Raw genomic sequence first — 16,107 nt, forward strand, 5'->3', positions numbered from 1 at the left:
TTAATAACTATATCAAAAATTTTGACTGGTGATGCTATTAGCAGAGTAAATAAAAATACATCTTCGTGGCACTAGGAAACTATAGTAAGTGGAATATAAGACCTGTACAAACTTCACAAGATATAAAGCAAACATCTATATCTTGTTATAAACGCGAAACTTTTACACAATAACTACTAAACTGATTTTAATGAAACTTTATAGTAATGTGTTATATATTATGGATAAGCTATATCCATAAGATATAACACAAAGTATAAACCATTTGGACTTCGAAGGTACTGTTATGTGATGCACCATGCATATGCATGCATAGAGTAGGAAATATGTTTACAGGTACAGGTCCTTTTGCTCGTATGCTCTTGCACACAGGAATCAGCACAGCAGCATTGAACGCAGTAAAGAATATTTATGTAAATGTAGATAAAGAGAACGAGAAAGATCACGGGGGCTGCCAGATCACGCATTCCTGTGTCCTTCAATTGTGAGTGCTTTAGCGCATTTTAATAACTATTTAACATTGCAAAATAAAGGACATTAGACTATATAGCAAAGACATTATGATAGATAACACTACATACACATATATATACAGATACATTATGATATTGATAAACGTGTCATTGGAAAATAAAATATGTGGAATAAAAACTCAAAGTTTAAAAGAAATTGAAATGACTTTCGGGCTAGAGCGATCACAAAATATAGTAAATTGCGATCACACACAATTACGCGCGCTGGCTTTCCCGTGCTAAATCGCGGGTGCCCCTGATCGCAGGCGAAGGAACGTTTCGTGTAAAGCGCGCGTGAAATCGTGTAAAGGTAGGTAAGGAGAAGTACGGGTACGTACGGCGCGCGAGAGGTCCCCGAAGAGGAGCGCCCAGTAGCGCGCGCGCAGCTCGGAGCGCTTGTCGCGGCCCGCGGAGGCCGAGCGGCGCGCCGCCCGCACCGCGCCCGCCCGCGCGCTCGCACCGCCCGCCCGGGGCCGGCGCCGCGCCGCGCGCCCTGCACACCGCGCCGTGACCACACCTCGTGTTATCGCTACTACACATTATTTACATTGCCGATCCTCAGCTCGTGACCGCGGTTATTGCAACCGAAGCGGGGGAAAGGGGACTGTTAGTAATGTGAACTGATAACTCCATCGCTAGCGTAATGCCTAAAAAGCCTACTCTGTAAGGTTGAACTCCACGTGGTTCTCCCTGAAAACCATTGTGATTAATTCCAGATAAATTAAACGATGGGCTAACTGACCTGACCTCATACTATTTTATCATCCCGCACTGGTGTTCCGACTGCATTAGACCAAGACCGACCGTTAGAGCAAACTTGTGCATAACTCTATTAACATCCACAAAAAAAATACCCTGAAGCTTTTAGATACAAGTTGTTGTATTCCTCCTAAGATGGAACGGCTGATGAAATTCGTATATTCTTTATATAAAATAAAAGGGATTCACATTTATGGAAAACCCATCCCAAAATATATACTAATACAATAATAAAGTATTTTGTCTCTATTATTTTTTTATTCTCTATTATTATTATGGTCTTAGACCATGTTTCACACCCATGTTATACAATAAAGAATACTAGTATTCATATTAATATATTTCCAAATAGAATAATATAGTTAACTAAGAACAAATAATAGTTATAATCGCAAATTTAGCTAGTAATTTTATTTAAATAAAATGGCATATAGCGACAATTTCCCAAAAGAGACGATGATTCTGCTGGGAATCACTCTCTACCCGCGACGTAACACCTACACCACATCTGTTCATAGTCTCTGACTGAACATTGAACATAATAATCTTAAATCATCATATTTTTTTACTGTACACATTCAGAATGCATGCTTCACACAACACACAAGAAGATCCTTCATCTTGTGATGACTCTGCATTCCGAATGAATGGAAGGAGCAAAAGAATACATTTTAAAGTATATAATAGTATTAACTTTTTAATAGTCTTTAAACTAAATATTGGTTTATAATCAAGAAATATGTTTCCTGATGAATATAGTTACTAGAAGAAACTAAATATTGTAATTTTTATGTATCATGTATTCAAGTATTTTCTCTACAAATTTCTATATAGTATAATAAACTAATTTCGCATGGCACCATACCATTTCAGATGCAAAATGGCCACACAAAGTTCGCAATACAAATAAAATCTACAAATATTACAAAACTAATATACATCCTTTTTTCAAAGTAATGTGGTAGAATAAAATAAACTTGACTATTCAAAATTGCTTATATTAAGTTTATTTGAATAAAGATTATTTCTATTTCTATTTAATGAATAAAATCTTTTATCCTATATACTAATATCCTACTAATAAGCTCATGTAATAAATATATATTTTAAATATGTAACCGATTGCTGTTTGTACATCTATACATATAAATAAAATTGGAGTGTCTGTTTGTAATATTGAAATAGCCGTGTTTTACCACATGCATATGAATGTAAATATGGTACATACACCAAAATAACATTTTTTACAATGTTTGTCTGTCTGTCTGTTTGTTCAGGCTAATCTCTGAAATGGCTGGACCGATTTTGACGGGACTTTTTTTGGCAGGTAGCTGATGTAATAAGGAGTAAGTAAGGGTTGCCTGCGAAGTTATGCAAATGGGTCACCGAAGTTATGCAAATGGGTCACCAGCTTTCTCCCTGATCGGAGCATCAAGATCGTTGTCCTTGCTCGGAGCACTCTGTGAATGCTGGTGTTCCACAAGGTTGTGTGCTATCTCCGACTCTGTTCCTTCTGCATATCAATGACATGTTACAAATCAACAACATTCATTGCTATGCGGATGACAGTACCGGAGATGCCTTGTACAGCGGCCATGCTAATATGTCGCAGGCAAAAGTTATAGAGTACCGTAATGAACTTGTGTCCGAAATCGAAACTTCACTCCATCAAGTTTCGGTTTGGGGTCAGGAAAATTGTGTTCAATTCAACCCCAAGAAGACACAAGTTTGCGCGTTTACCGCTAAAAAGAATCCATTTATTGTATCTCCTCAGTTTCAAGACACTCTCCTTGATGTGAAGCCAAATCTCGAGGTCTTTGGCGTTGATAAATCCAGTGACGTTCAGTTTTGCGGTCATTTGGAGGACAAGGCTAAAATAGCCTCAAAAAAGCTTGGTGTGCTCAGTAGAGTGAGACAGTATTTCACGGAGGCCCATAGCTTGCAATTATACAAGGCGCAGATCCGACAGCATATGGAATACTGTTCTCATCTCTGGGCGGGAGCACCACAATACCAGCTACTTCCATTTGACCGCATTCAGAACCGAGCAGTCAGAATCATTGGTAATCAACATCTATGTGGCAGACTCAACCTATTGGCTTTGCAGCGAGATATTATATCTCTGTGCATTTTCTACTGCATATATAATGGGGAGTGTTCTGAGGAATTGTTCGGATTAATACCAGCTGCTGAGGTTCACCACTGTACCATGCGCCAGAAACTAAAATACCATCCTGATCATCTAGATGAATGGCGGTCCTCCACATTGCGGTTTCCTACAAACTTTTTGCGACGCTCAACCACATTGTGGAATCACCTTCCAGCAATGGTATTTCCGAACCGATATGATATTGAAACCTTAAAGATAGAGCTTATTCCTTTTTAAAAGGCCAACAACCAGCTACCTATAGCTTGTGTTATGGGTACTAGACAACTAATACAAATACATAGATGTTTTTTTTGTAAGTATACATATTATACATGTAAAATACCCAGACCGGTACAAACAATCATACTCATGAATACAAATGTTTGTACAGTGCGAAGAATCAAACCCGCGACTATAAGTAAGTATAATATACAATTAATATATTATACCTTACTTCAGATGGTATAATATTAATATACAATTAAGTACTTATTCTTTAAATAATACTTTGAATATTATAGAACCATAATTTTATAGTATTGATACTTTGTATTACCACAAAAACTTAAAACATTAAAAAATACAGAACTTTTGTTTATAAAAAGTAATTTTTATTTTGCTGATTTTTCTCAGCTAAAGATTTTGAATATGGAGGTAGTATTACAATAATTACTGCTTAAAAATATTTACATTAGGTTTATTTGTATAAATAATTAATATATTTTATAAAATGCGTTATGAGCAGCGAATTGAACCAGTAAATATTTATACCAGTAATAATTACTAAATCCGTTGTCCTCGGAAAACGACCATACGCCCACGGCTCCTGATCAGTTTTTTTTTTAAATAGTGTTATAAATACCTGGTGAATCCACAGCGACATGGAACGCAACTAAGTTCCTGGCTTCTCTGCCTTCTTCCTGCACCAACTGCCTCACTTCTTCCATTTTCAAATCAACGAATATTATTTATCGCGACAAACATTGGCAGTTCGTGCACAAACATGCCTAACGTTTGTACGTGCATCAAAAACAAATTAACACGCCAATAAGAATGTAATCACTCCATTCATAAATAAATAATTAATATAATAAACACAATATAAGAAAAAGCATAGATAAATTATGGAATTAAGAAAAATTAAACCGTATGAATATTTTTCAATTTTTTCATAACAATTCTGCTATGACAATCGAATTGACAATTATTTTGTACAATTGACATTTGTTGTTTGACAGCTGCACCATTCATCAATGCCTTGTTTTGGTTTTTTTTTACAGTTTTACGGCCTTGGAAATTTCCTTTCAGTGTGTATTGTTATACCACAGATAAGATGATATTACAAAGTAATACCACAGGTAACGTAATTTTTCATGTTCTGCAATATGGTGCTAAAATAGAATAATATATGCAGTTAAATATTACTTTATATTTCGTTTGAATAGTAATTTTATAAACAGTGTTTGTTTAATTGAATGCTTTAAACTCTGATTGCAATTTTAAGTCTATTGTAATCACATCACAGAAGACCGAAGAGCTGACAGCTACCTTGGACAAAGAATTTGTCTAGCTATTCAAAGATGGAACGCTGCCATTATCTTCGGAACGTTGCCTAAAGGGACCCCTTTTAATAATATATTTTAGTCATCATATTATATATTTTTTAAGCTTTTTAATTATGATAATGTTAGGACAATTCACACAACGCCATCTAGACCCCGGTTAAGCTAATCAATGCTTGTGTTATGTGTACTAGATAACTGATACAAATACATAAATATATATATTTTGTAAATACATACATTATATACATAGAAAATACTCAGATCGACACAATCATACTCATGAATATAAATGTAGTGTGCGAGGAATTGAATCCGCGACGACGATCGGAAGTAAGGCAGTGTGCTAAACGGCTAGACCACCGAGGTTAACAATTAGCAGATGGATATTTATGGAATTAGATTGAATTACATCCCGTTGTTCTGTAGCACTATGTACGTATGGAGGTATAACATATTAGTCATATTATCCATTTCATTCATTCATTACGCACCAAGCTGAGTGAAATGAAATTAATTTTATTTGAAGAAAACAAATGCCAACAGAAGCTATGAATTTTAAATGTTGCAAAACGAGATATTTCTTTTGGAGTGCTTCCTTTGCCCGATCGCGCGGTACATATACATATACATATTAGATAAAACAAAGGATGCAATATTATTTTATCAAGTCTTGATTGTTAATGGCTAGTCAATCGCTTTGCAGTCAATTAAATTAGATATTTTGGTGCTATGTATACACTAATCGAACCAAGTGCGTTTTTAATATGTAATACTAGCTACTCGCCTCGGCTTCGTACGGGCGTACATGTATTATTATACATATAAAGCATCCTCTAGAATCACTCTTTCTATTAAAAGAAACCGCAACAAAATGCGTTGCGTAGTTTTAAAGATTTAGACATACATAGGGACAGACAGCGAATTTATACTACGTAATGAAGGGACTAAAGAAGTATTTATAGAAATTTCAAAGAAAATAAATATCTACAGGACTTTAGTACCGGTATCTACAGGACTTTAGTACCGGTATCTACAGGACTTTAGTACCGGTAGATAGGATTAAAACAAAAACACTTTATACTTATAAAGTAACTTTATTATATTAGAATTTTTTGAAGGACTTCTTCGAGCCTTTACCCTTGGAGACTTTGAGTACGTTGAATCGTACAGTCTTGGATAGCGGCCGGCATTCACCAATGGTCACGATGTCACCAAGTTCCACGTCTCTGTAACGACATTAGGTTAGGATATTAACGAAAATGTATTATTAAATACTCTGCAGGTATAATTATTATAATAATAAAAATCAGAGTTTGGGTTAAAACACGTTTTTCGTCAAGTTGTGGTCAGAAGACCGTCGTGTGGGTATCATCATTTATGTATTTTGCTGTGCTAAGTAATCATAATAATCGGTACATATGTTTTTACTATATACTACTAATATATTGTGAATAGTCGACACTTAGCCCTTTCATAGGCCATTAGCATTCTAGTAAACCATCGTAATTGATTTCTGGTGAATTCCATAAATACCCAAAATTAACTAACAAAATAATCATCAAATCTAAATATAACTCTATTCCAGACTCTTATAATCTGTCATATCTACCATCAGCTCACGAGTGCTTTCGAGCTCAGAACAACTGACAAGAAATCGAGTTATTTTGAAATGAGCTTGTACGTGATATTTTAACAGTACAGATTCATTTTTAAACACAAATGTAATAGTGTGGCTACCGACATATGTCTATTTTTAAACAGCGTATAAACTAATCAGGCCATAATTCAAACAGACCAGTCACCAAAAGTAGCATCTGTTCTCGAGTATGACGGATGAGGAAGTCATCATTGCACTCAATCATATTAAAAGGCGGAAATTGACGCGTACCACCAGTTTCAACTTTATAAATTACTCATTTAATATATGGATAGCTTAGTACGAGTGACAGAATATCACCATATAATAAAAAACCCACCTGAAGCAAGGCGACAGATGTACAGACATATTCCTGTGGCGTTTCTCGAATCTGTTATACTTGGGCAGGTAGTGAAGGTAGTCGCGTCTGATCACGATCGTCCTCTGCATCTTCATCTTCTGCACGACGCCAGTCAGGATGCGGCCACGGATCGACACGTTACCGGTGAATGGGCACTTCTTGTCGATGTACGTGCCTTCGATTGCCTGTGGAAGTAAGGGTCACCGTATATTTCCAATAAGTGTGGATGGCCCGTGGCGAGAACGCCGTTCGATTGGTCAATTGGTTGGTATGCCTCGCCCAATTTGGAAATGAGCCAATCGAAAGCCGTCATCTGGAATCTAATGATGTGAGCACAGATTTAATTGAAGGGTTTAGGTCCGACGTACATTATGTTCGCGATGGACAAAATTGTTAGTCACATGAAATTTCCCGACACCTTGTTGTTAGCATGCATTGCTGTTTTATTCTGATAGATAGATAAAAATATATAGAATCTGTCCCTGTCCGAACATTGCCTGCAAGGTTTGTACATTTAAAATTACACTGCAATTTTGTATATATACAATTTAAAATAAGGAAGCTTTCGATTTGTAAATATTTCGTAATATATGTTACACGTATCTGAAATTATTTCAGTTTATTTTTTTAAACTGGCTCAAAATTATTTTATTATAGTATATATATTTATGAAACAAGTAATAGAGCAATACGTGAGTAACATTAAAAGAATATTCATGAATGCCCAAAAAGAATTGGAGAATATGCAGAGAAATCGTAGCGATCGCTACCTCCTTTTAAAATCTGGTAAAATAAAGAATTGCGGAGAAGAATTGGACTGCGATCAGAGTTTGGGTTAGAGCACGTTCTTCATCAGATAGTAATCAGAAGACCGTCGTGTGGTTATCATCATTTCACAGTCCAGTAACTCATTAAATTCTTAATTTGATTTTTAAGTATAACATAAAAAATTGCAGTAAACTATCTGTTGTTATCACAAAATTAATGTAACTAATATTATATGTTAGGATGACAACTAGGACGTACCCAGGGCAGGGAGGCTGTCTCTCCCTGAAGACTGTGTTAGAATATAATTATAAATGAGACATGAAAAAACCTGCAATCTTTGCCCCTTCTGTTGTCCTTCATGAGCATACCCATCTTATGACCCAGAAGAATAAATAATCAATGTTATTATCACAAACTCCTGTATAGTTGAACATAACAATTTTAGATATTATTTTATCCACATGCAAAACCCGTGATGTATATTTTAATTCATATATAATAAATAAAAATGATGTTAAAGAGAAGAGTAGAATGGAGAAATTAATAGAAATATTTTGATAGAATTATAATTAAATTCAGAAATAAAATGTTCGTGTAGGACATTTCAGCCACTTATAAATATCAATTCTTTTTTATTAATATTTTTTTCCCTAACGACTAAAATATAATAATAAATTCATCAAAATATTAATATTAATGTAATGGAAAATATGCAAAGGCAAGCTCATTGAATGTTGATCACATGCAAGTTCTAATACATAAAATGTTTCAACAATATAAAAATGAAGACTGGTTCCACTTTACCATGGTTTTAGTTATATCCACAGACTATAATAGGGGTTTATAATGTACCAAACCACCACAAATGAGAATACCAATCCCATGAAGGAAAGCCGATGGAAATCCACAGAAATAATCAGTAAGCATGCAGTTTTTTAAATATAGAAATGCCAAGCAAATTGACAGTTCACTAGAGTAAATGTAGTAACCATTAGCCACAGATAATGTATAGTCTGATGCCTGTATCATCCCTTGAATATTGCTTTTCATGAGGACTAATTTGTTGTCTCTATGCTCTATTATTTTACTTCAAACCTACATTGATTATTAATGCTGCTATTTATACCTTTTAAATTTAAGTACTTTTAAAAATAAATATAAAAATACCTTTAGACATTCATAAATGTTGTAAGGTTATTTTTATATTTCCATTTGCAGTAAATGCATGCCTACTTAGTAAACTATCCACCTTCGAGTATCTCTGCCCTGCCTAAGGTTGGCTGGTAGAGTATGCTATTAGCATTAAGCATTAATTGTATAAATTTTTAATAGTTTAAATAAATAAAATATGGTTTTGGGTTAGAAATAATGGTTATCACTCTCCTATAGATTGTCCATCAGTTTGTTGGCCTTTCTAGTCATTAGTGTCATATTTTAAAAACTGTTAATGATGAATCTATTGTATCCAGACCCTGATGTGACCTAAATATATAGGTGACTTGAGTTTATGAACAAAATTTAAGCAAATACATAAGCTAAATTTACAATTTAAATTTTCTCTGAAAATACAGTCAAAATGAGAAATGTAAATATATACTGATAATAAAAAAAATATAATTTGAATGTTTAAACAATAACTAAAAAATGTTAACTATTTTTTTTTAACAAAAACTAAAAAATGTGTAAATAATAATGAAGCCTTCACTTTAATTGTTAAAGAACTTTTTTAGTAATAATTTTCTAAAATTATTTTATGTATTCTTTTCAAATACTTATAATGCCCATATTGTTCTCCATAAACAAAGTCATACAATACAAAAATATATGAATAATGGAATCCCATAATGAAGCATAACCTAGCAGAACATAGCAACGTAGCCACCACCAATACAGCGTCCCAGCCGTCACCTCTGTAAAAGAGAACCGACCTCACGTGGTGTCTTGAAACCTAGACCGACATTCTTATGATGCCTGGTATCCTTCTTCTTCATCCCCCCCTTCCGGTTGAGGAACACCGTGGCCTGTTTCTGAAACGCTTTCTCTGTCTACGGAAGAAAACACACATGTTAATACCACTCATCATGCAGTTACCTCTCGTGGCGTTTTGAAACCTAGGCCCACATCTTTGTGGTACCTCAACGGTTTGCGGCTGCGTTTCACACCGATTCCCTTCTTACGGTTCAAGAATACAGTTGGTTGCTTTTGGAATGAACGTTCCGTCTGCAATTTTCAACCCTCATTAGTAAAATCCTTAAATCTAAGTTACTATTTGCTACTGTTATTATATTTCTATTGTTTTTATATTTGCTAACTACATATTTATGTATTGAAATAATATTTTAATGTATAAATAAAGGCATATATCAAACAATGAAATTTATGAGAGGAATTTTCTCCACATCAAACATAGGGCAAATAAAATTAGTTTGGCGCATTTTCAAAAACAATCTTATCATATTAATTTTTAGCGTAGATATATAATTAAAAAAATGTAATAAAATCTACAATATTAATATACATTTATGCATATTCAATATAGTACCCTGTATTAATTATGGGATAGACAGAGTGAATTACACCTAACTAATGAAAATACAGCAAACAAAATTACCAGTATCAAGTGAGAATATTCAAGAAATTACGTGAAGTAAATTTAATGCCATAAGGCAGGTAATAACTAACATTTATACATAATTATGACTGAAACAAACGTATAATATATAACCTAAAAACAGACAAACTGAACGCTTCCATTAATGGGTCTCTATTCGTAGAACACATTATTTGGTAGTTTAGTTGTACTATAATTTAATATATGCGTATATTATAGTAATTTTGAAGCTGAAAATAAGTTGAATACCCACTCCACGTGCGTGATTCTGGACGCCACATTTTCACTATGTAACACTTTAAATTCACATGATTTTATTACTAATATATTATTGTAGATTACTAATATTTATTATTACGAATTATACAAAATGTTCTTCAATTATTAATTATTTTTTATGGATAATCAAAACTTACCTGATCCGCCATGTTGCTTGACAAGAAAAAAAGGAAATATAGTTAATGTTGCCAGTTTCAATTAATGTTTTCAGGCTGAACTGTATTAAACTTACTTTTTAAACTATGACGATGACAATCAAACATACGGCCCATATGATGGTAAACGGTTAGCGTAGCCTATGGACGCCTCAAATATCACTGGGAGAATATATAATATTATAATAAATAAATATGTACGTAAAGTAATATTAAAATAAGGTTAGTTTCATTCCACAGATTAAATAAATCCTGATTCTAGTAAATGTAGTAATTTTGACACTTTAGGGAAATATCTGAACCCTTAAAGTATGAATAAATAAAAATTAAAATAAATAAGGTGACAACTACAAAATGGTTTGTTAATTAAATCTTCGAAATTCAGGAGTTTTAACAGACAAAAAATTCTACAAGTCTATTTTTATGGTATGTTCAACATAATGACAAATTGTTTAAAGTTATATTCTTTGTGTTAATTAAATTTATTATTGGGCTAAATGAAGATTAAACTAGCCCTTAAGATGATATAGTTGGCAACATGGAATTGAACTTCTATGAAGTAGTTGAAATACATTCTTACCTATGCTGAATGAATGTTATCAATGTTACGTGTTTGACATTGGCAAAAATATCAAGATAGTACATTGTTACCAATCAAATAATACCATACGTAATAGATCGTGACTGGATTGGACTTTGACTGGCTGATTCAGATTAATTGTATGAATTTGAATGAATGGTAATATAACAAACAAATATGTCTACCTTTCGTCATTGCTTCACGTAAATAACAAAGTACAATTTCAACGATATGATATCTTTCTTTTCGAAGCTTTCATTGAATAACACCGTAAAATCTCCCATCGAATTCGCTAAGCCAGCTTATATGGACAAAAGTGCAACATTACAGGAGCTCGGGTATAATGACGAGAATGACTTAAGAGAAACAATTTACGGTTTGTTTTAGTAATTACCAGTGGTTTTGGGCTATAAGACTGCTTTTTTGTGTTTAATAATACGTGTTGTGATGTTTTAGACTTTTTGCGGACCATAAGGGACCCAGAAAAGCCGAGTACACTTGAGGATTTAAAAGTTATTTATGAGGACGGTATTTTTGTAAAAGAGCCAACTGAAGACAAAGTGCCTGTTTTGCGAGTGGAGTACAATCCTACAGTGCCTCATTGTTCTCTGGCGACGCTCATAGGACTGTGCATTAGGATTAAGATACAGCGGTCCCTTCATCACCCCGTTAAATTGGATATATTCATCAAGAAAGGGGCACACACAACAGAAGATGAAAGTAAGTCGGAATTTATCATATCATTTGATTAGCTGTTATGTATATCTGTATTCGTTTTTCTGTACAGCTAAAATAAGCCCTTTTTTACGTGTAGAATATCTTCCAAAGACTATCCACCCGCCATAAGAACAACAGGTAGAGTGTGTGGTATTTTTACTCACTAAAAACTACACGGTATATCTCAGAGTCGCCATTGCCGGAGTCACAGGATCGCGTTAGTATTCTACCGTGACTCCAGTGGCGGACCAATCCGTCCTGTAGGTGTTGTAGAGCAGGACTCACTTTGTTGCAGATTAGAGTGGAACATCCAAACATTCAATTCAACCTTAGATTTCAATATCACAATGTCTTGATATTTCTGAAGAAGTAAGACAATTGCGTCCATACCCTTATATATTGCTTCTATAACCCTTTTAAGCTAGGTAAGGAGCTTGGCTGGCTACTTTAGTAGCCTGGCTCTACACACACAACGGCCCAAATGAGTGGCCAATTGCGGAAAATGGAGTCCAACCTACATTACAAGCTGAATACAGTTTTTTTTATGAATGAAATAGAAATAGAAATAGAAATAATCTTTATTCAAATAAACTCATTACAAGCACTTTTGAATAGTCATATTTTGATTCTACCACTCATTCGGAATGCAGATTCATCACAAGAAGAATGAGCAAGAAACTTGTGTGTTGCTCTTTTTGATAGATGTTTTTTTTATATAAATAATTACAGTGTAACAAGTAAGAGGCATGCGACAATCAACATAGAAATCGCTACGCACTCATTATTAGTGTAATCAGATAATATTGTCAGTGCTATGTATTTAAAATTTTTCTACAAAAACATTATTATCGTTAACGAATTCTTCAATTTTATAGTAAGCTTTTTTGCAAAGGAAGTGTTTTATTTGACATTTAAATCTTTTTTCTGGCAGATTTATAACAGACTCTGGTATTTTATTGTAAAACCTTACGCAATTGCCATAAAACGAATTACTAACTTTAGCCAAACGACATTTAGGTAAAATCAGTTTGTTATTGTTACGTAAGCTTTTATTAGTGCAATCACTAACTCTTTTGAAACTGTCTATATTCTTCCTGGCATACATGATGTTTTCATAAATATATTGAGAAGCAACGGTGAGGATATTTGACTCCTTAAAGCACTCTCGCAAAGACTCCCTGGAACCCATGCTATAAATGGAGCGAATGGCCCTCTTTTGTAAAATAAATATTGTATTTATATCAGCTGCTTTGCCCCATAACAAAATACCATACGACATAATGCTATGGAAATAGCTAAAGTACACAAGTTTAGCCGTTGCCACATCTGTTAATTGTCTAATTCTTCTTACCGCATGAGCGGCAGAACTAAGTCGACTCGCTAATTTAGTAATATGGGCACCCCATTGCAACTTAGAATCTAATGTGATACCTAGAAATACAGTATCATCCACAAAATTAATAGGTTTATTGTCCAACATGATTTTTGAATCTACCGGCCTTACATTGGGGAGAGTAAATTTGATACATTTAGTTTTATTTGCATTTAGTAACATATTATTAGCCGTAAACCATTTTAAAACATAAGAAAGAGCACCGTTTACTTCGTCCAAATCATCAATATGTCGATTGACTTTGAATACTAATGAAGTATCATCAGCAAACAGAACTATGTCAGCTATCTTTTCTACCATATAAGGAAGATCATTTATGTAAACTAAAAATAAGAAAGGACCTAAAATAGAGCCCTGAGGAACACCCATTTTAATACTAGTTCCTTCAGACCTTACACCATTTATTTCGACAACTTGCATTCTATTATTTAGATAGGATTTCATCATGCTTTGTGCTTCATATCTAATACCGTAATGTTCAAGTTTGAGCAAAAGTGTTTCATGTTCAACGCAATCAAATGCTTTTGAAAGATCGCAAAATACACCGACTGCATCCTGAGACCTCTCCCAAGAATCAAATATATATTTAATGAGAGCTACATCGGCATCAGTAGTTGATTTACCGGCCGTGAAACCAAATTGTCGACTGTGAAGCAGTTTATTTACTTTAAAGTGTTGTAGCATTTGATTGAGCATAATTTTTTCAAACACTTTACTCAATACTGGTAAGATAGATATAGGCCTATAATTACCTACCACAGTTTTTTCTCCTGACTTAAAGAGTGGAGTTATATATAATGATAATAGAATAGTGCACCTGCCTGGGCTAACGGTATACGCTGGTGGGGCACCAGTTGTGGATGATAAGATGAGTATTAGGTCAGGTCAGTTAGCTATCACATATTCACCAGGAATTTATCATGATGGTTGGTCCCAAGGGGAACCACATGAAGGTCAACTTGACATGGTACATTGCTAGCAATAGGGTCAACAGACCACATTACTAACAATCCTCTTCCTTCCAGTTGAATATAGTTAACAATGCAAGATACAGGTAGTAGAAATATTTGAACAGAGCTTTATCTCAAATGTCTTACCTTGGGTTCTCACCACCTCTGTCTTAAACTAGGCTGGGCCCCTTGGGCACACAATAATATGGAACCCTTTTGTAAAAAAAAAGGTATAAGAACAACAACATTACTGATTTGTGAAAAAGGTGTAGTGTACCCGACAAAAATCTTTTGAGAATAAATGTGTGAGGAAAATTGTCATTCCTTCGGTCCCTGTGTGCCCTTATGGTAAAGACGGTATTGGTTCTCACACACATGATTTTGTATAAAGCCTGCAAAATAAGTATATCTTATTGCAGAGCTTCCCAAACTTATTCGTAATGTGACACCTTTGGGACTTTGCTATTTTTTTGCGAAACTCCTCAAACCAGCCCCCAAAAATACATACCAATTTTAGTACTAGTCTAGTAATAGATTAACAGAGAAATACTATTTGATCATTTATAATTTTTATTAGAAAATTAGTGCGAAATCAAAACATGAGCACAAAAATAATAAGAGATATTTACGTAACTGGTTGGTTAAGGTGAAGACTCAGTCCCAATGTCGCATAGACACTCGACACCCTTGAGTCAACGCGGTGACGCCCTGGGCGTCATGACGCACAGTTTGGGAAGCCCTGATTTATTGAATTTAATGTACTTATTATGTTATAAACACTACAATCAAATGCCTTATCATGTTGACACAGTTGAACCAACTATCTGTTCATTGTCTTATTAATTTGGCATATTTATCTAGTTTAAATAATATGAGTTTACATATTATGATCTACTCCAGTTTTTTTTTCTCAAATTGGCGGTCAGGTCTCCGCACTGAATATCTGCAATCTCACAAATGATAATGGCCAAGCAATTATACAATACATTAATTAAGAATCCATCAAAATTGGTGAAGTTTTGGACATGCATCAGAGGTCCTACGTCGTATCTTAATAAATAATGTTGAATTTGAGTTTCAGTGATGTCTCATGACATCACTCTCTTTGCACTATTTTAATGAATACTTATTCATTAAAACCTAATTATGTATTATTAGAACTTGATTAATGCCTATTTCAAAAAGTGTTTCCTAACTACCTTTGTAATTATTTAATTTGATTAAGTAATGAGCTTATGCCTATAATATGGATAGGTTGCAAATTTTTACCTTTCTATTCGAACAGCAACCATGCTATATAGGATTAGTATGTTCCCTTCACAAGATAAGTCTTTTCAGGTAGAGACGAATTTCTTAACCAGTTCTGTAATGTCTAAAAGCCTGATATAGGTATCTTAACTATATACATTCAATTGTAATTGTATTTTAAATCCTATACTATACCTAATTAATTTTGTTTTAAAAGCCATTTTGTCATACACATATGATATATGTAAAAGAACATATCTGTAATTGTCAGTATAATTTATTGTGTAATGTCACAAAATATATTTTTTGTTTCAGTTAACAAACAAATCAATGACAAGGAACGGATTGCAGCTGCGATGGAGAATCCTAATCTGAGAAATCTCGTCGAGAACTGCATCGCTGACGAGGAGTAACCGGTATACTA

The 16,107-nt window shown here is 34.1% G+C and overlaps 3 protein-coding genes across 4 annotated transcripts in view; 1 reads left to right on the forward strand and 2 right to left on the reverse strand.

Annotated features, from left to right (window-relative positions):
• Positions 1 to 4,421, reverse strand: part of LOC131849927 (calponin homology domain-containing protein DDB_G0272472) — a 94,647-nt gene extending 90,226 nt beyond the window's left edge. The window contains exons 1-3 of the mRNA XM_059200058.1: positions 4,283 to 4,421; positions 2,567 to 2,602; positions 851 to 1,044 (exon numbers count right to left, since the gene is read on the reverse strand). Of these exons, the coding sequence (XP_059056041.1) occupies positions 851 to 1,044; positions 2,567 to 2,602; positions 4,283 to 4,367 (315 nt within the window). The 5' untranslated portion in view covers positions 4,368 to 4,421. The remainder of the gene's footprint in view (positions 1 to 850; positions 1,045 to 2,566; positions 2,603 to 4,282) is intronic.
• Positions 4,422 to 6,059: 1,638 nt separating this feature from the next.
• Positions 6,060 to 10,878, reverse strand: LOC131849924 (small ribosomal subunit protein uS17). 2 transcript variants are annotated; one of them, XM_059200055.1, is made up of 4 exons: positions 10,778 to 10,878; positions 9,679 to 9,795; positions 6,962 to 7,167; positions 6,060 to 6,211 (listed from the first exon to the last, which is right to left on the reverse strand). In XM_059200055.1, exons 1-4 carry the CDS (start codon positions 10,787 to 10,789, stop codon positions 6,088 to 6,090), a joined length of 459 nt encoding a protein of 152 aa, XP_059056038.1. In that variant the 5' UTR covers positions 10,790 to 10,878; the 3' UTR covers positions 6,060 to 6,087. The 2 variants fall into 2 exon arrangements, with proteins under 2 accessions (XP_059056038.1, XP_059056037.1); XM_059200054.1 differs by lacking the exon at positions 9,679 to 9,795 and adding an exon at positions 9,842 to 9,970 and having other exon boundaries at positions 10,778 to 10,867.
• A 640-nt stretch (positions 10,879 to 11,518) lies between these two features.
• Positions 11,519 to 16,096, forward strand: LOC131849931 (MIP18 family protein galla-1). The gene is made up of 3 exons (XM_059200062.1): positions 11,519 to 11,751; positions 11,832 to 12,095; positions 15,999 to 16,096. The coding sequence occupies exons 1-3, from the start codon at positions 11,607 to 11,609 to the stop codon at positions 16,094 to 16,096; spliced, it is 507 nt and encodes a 168-aa protein (XP_059056045.1). The 5' UTR covers positions 11,519 to 11,606.
• The last annotated feature ends 11 nt before the right edge of the window (positions 16,097 to 16,107 follow it).

This window comes from Achroia grisella, unplaced genomic scaffold (assembly GCF_030625045.1).
Source record: "Achroia grisella isolate CSIRO2021 unplaced genomic scaffold, CSIRO_AGI_Agris_v1 utg669, whole genome shotgun sequence".
Taxonomy (NCBI): Eukaryota; Metazoa; Arthropoda; class Insecta; order Lepidoptera; family Pyralidae; genus Achroia; species Achroia grisella.

What these genes read in the sequence shown, in the direction of transcription:
- LOC131849924 (XM_059200054.1), bottom strand. An exon ending in GTTTCAAAACGCCACGAGAG is followed by an intron (nt 7,168 to 9,841) that starts GTAACTGCATGA and finishes TTACTTCCACAG; the next exon opens with GCAATCGAAGGCACGTACAT. An exon ending in CATCTGTCGCCTTGCTTCAG is followed by an intron (nt 6,212 to 6,961) that starts GTGGGTTTTTTA and finishes ATGTCGTTACAG; the next exon opens with AGACGTGGAACTTGGTGACA.
- LOC131849931 (XM_059200062.1), top strand. Translation starts at nt 11,607, where the DNA reads ATGATATCTTTCTTTTCGAAGCTTTCATTGAATAACACCGTAAAATCT. An exon ending in CTTAAGAGAAACAATTTACG is followed by an intron (nt 11,752 to 11,831) that starts GTTTGTTTTAGT and finishes GTGATGTTTTAG; the next exon opens with ACTTTTTGCGGACCATAAGG. An exon ending in ACACACAACAGAAGATGAAA is followed by an intron (nt 12,096 to 15,998) that starts GTAAGTCGGAAT and finishes TTTTTGTTTCAG; the next exon opens with TTAACAAACAAATCAATGAC.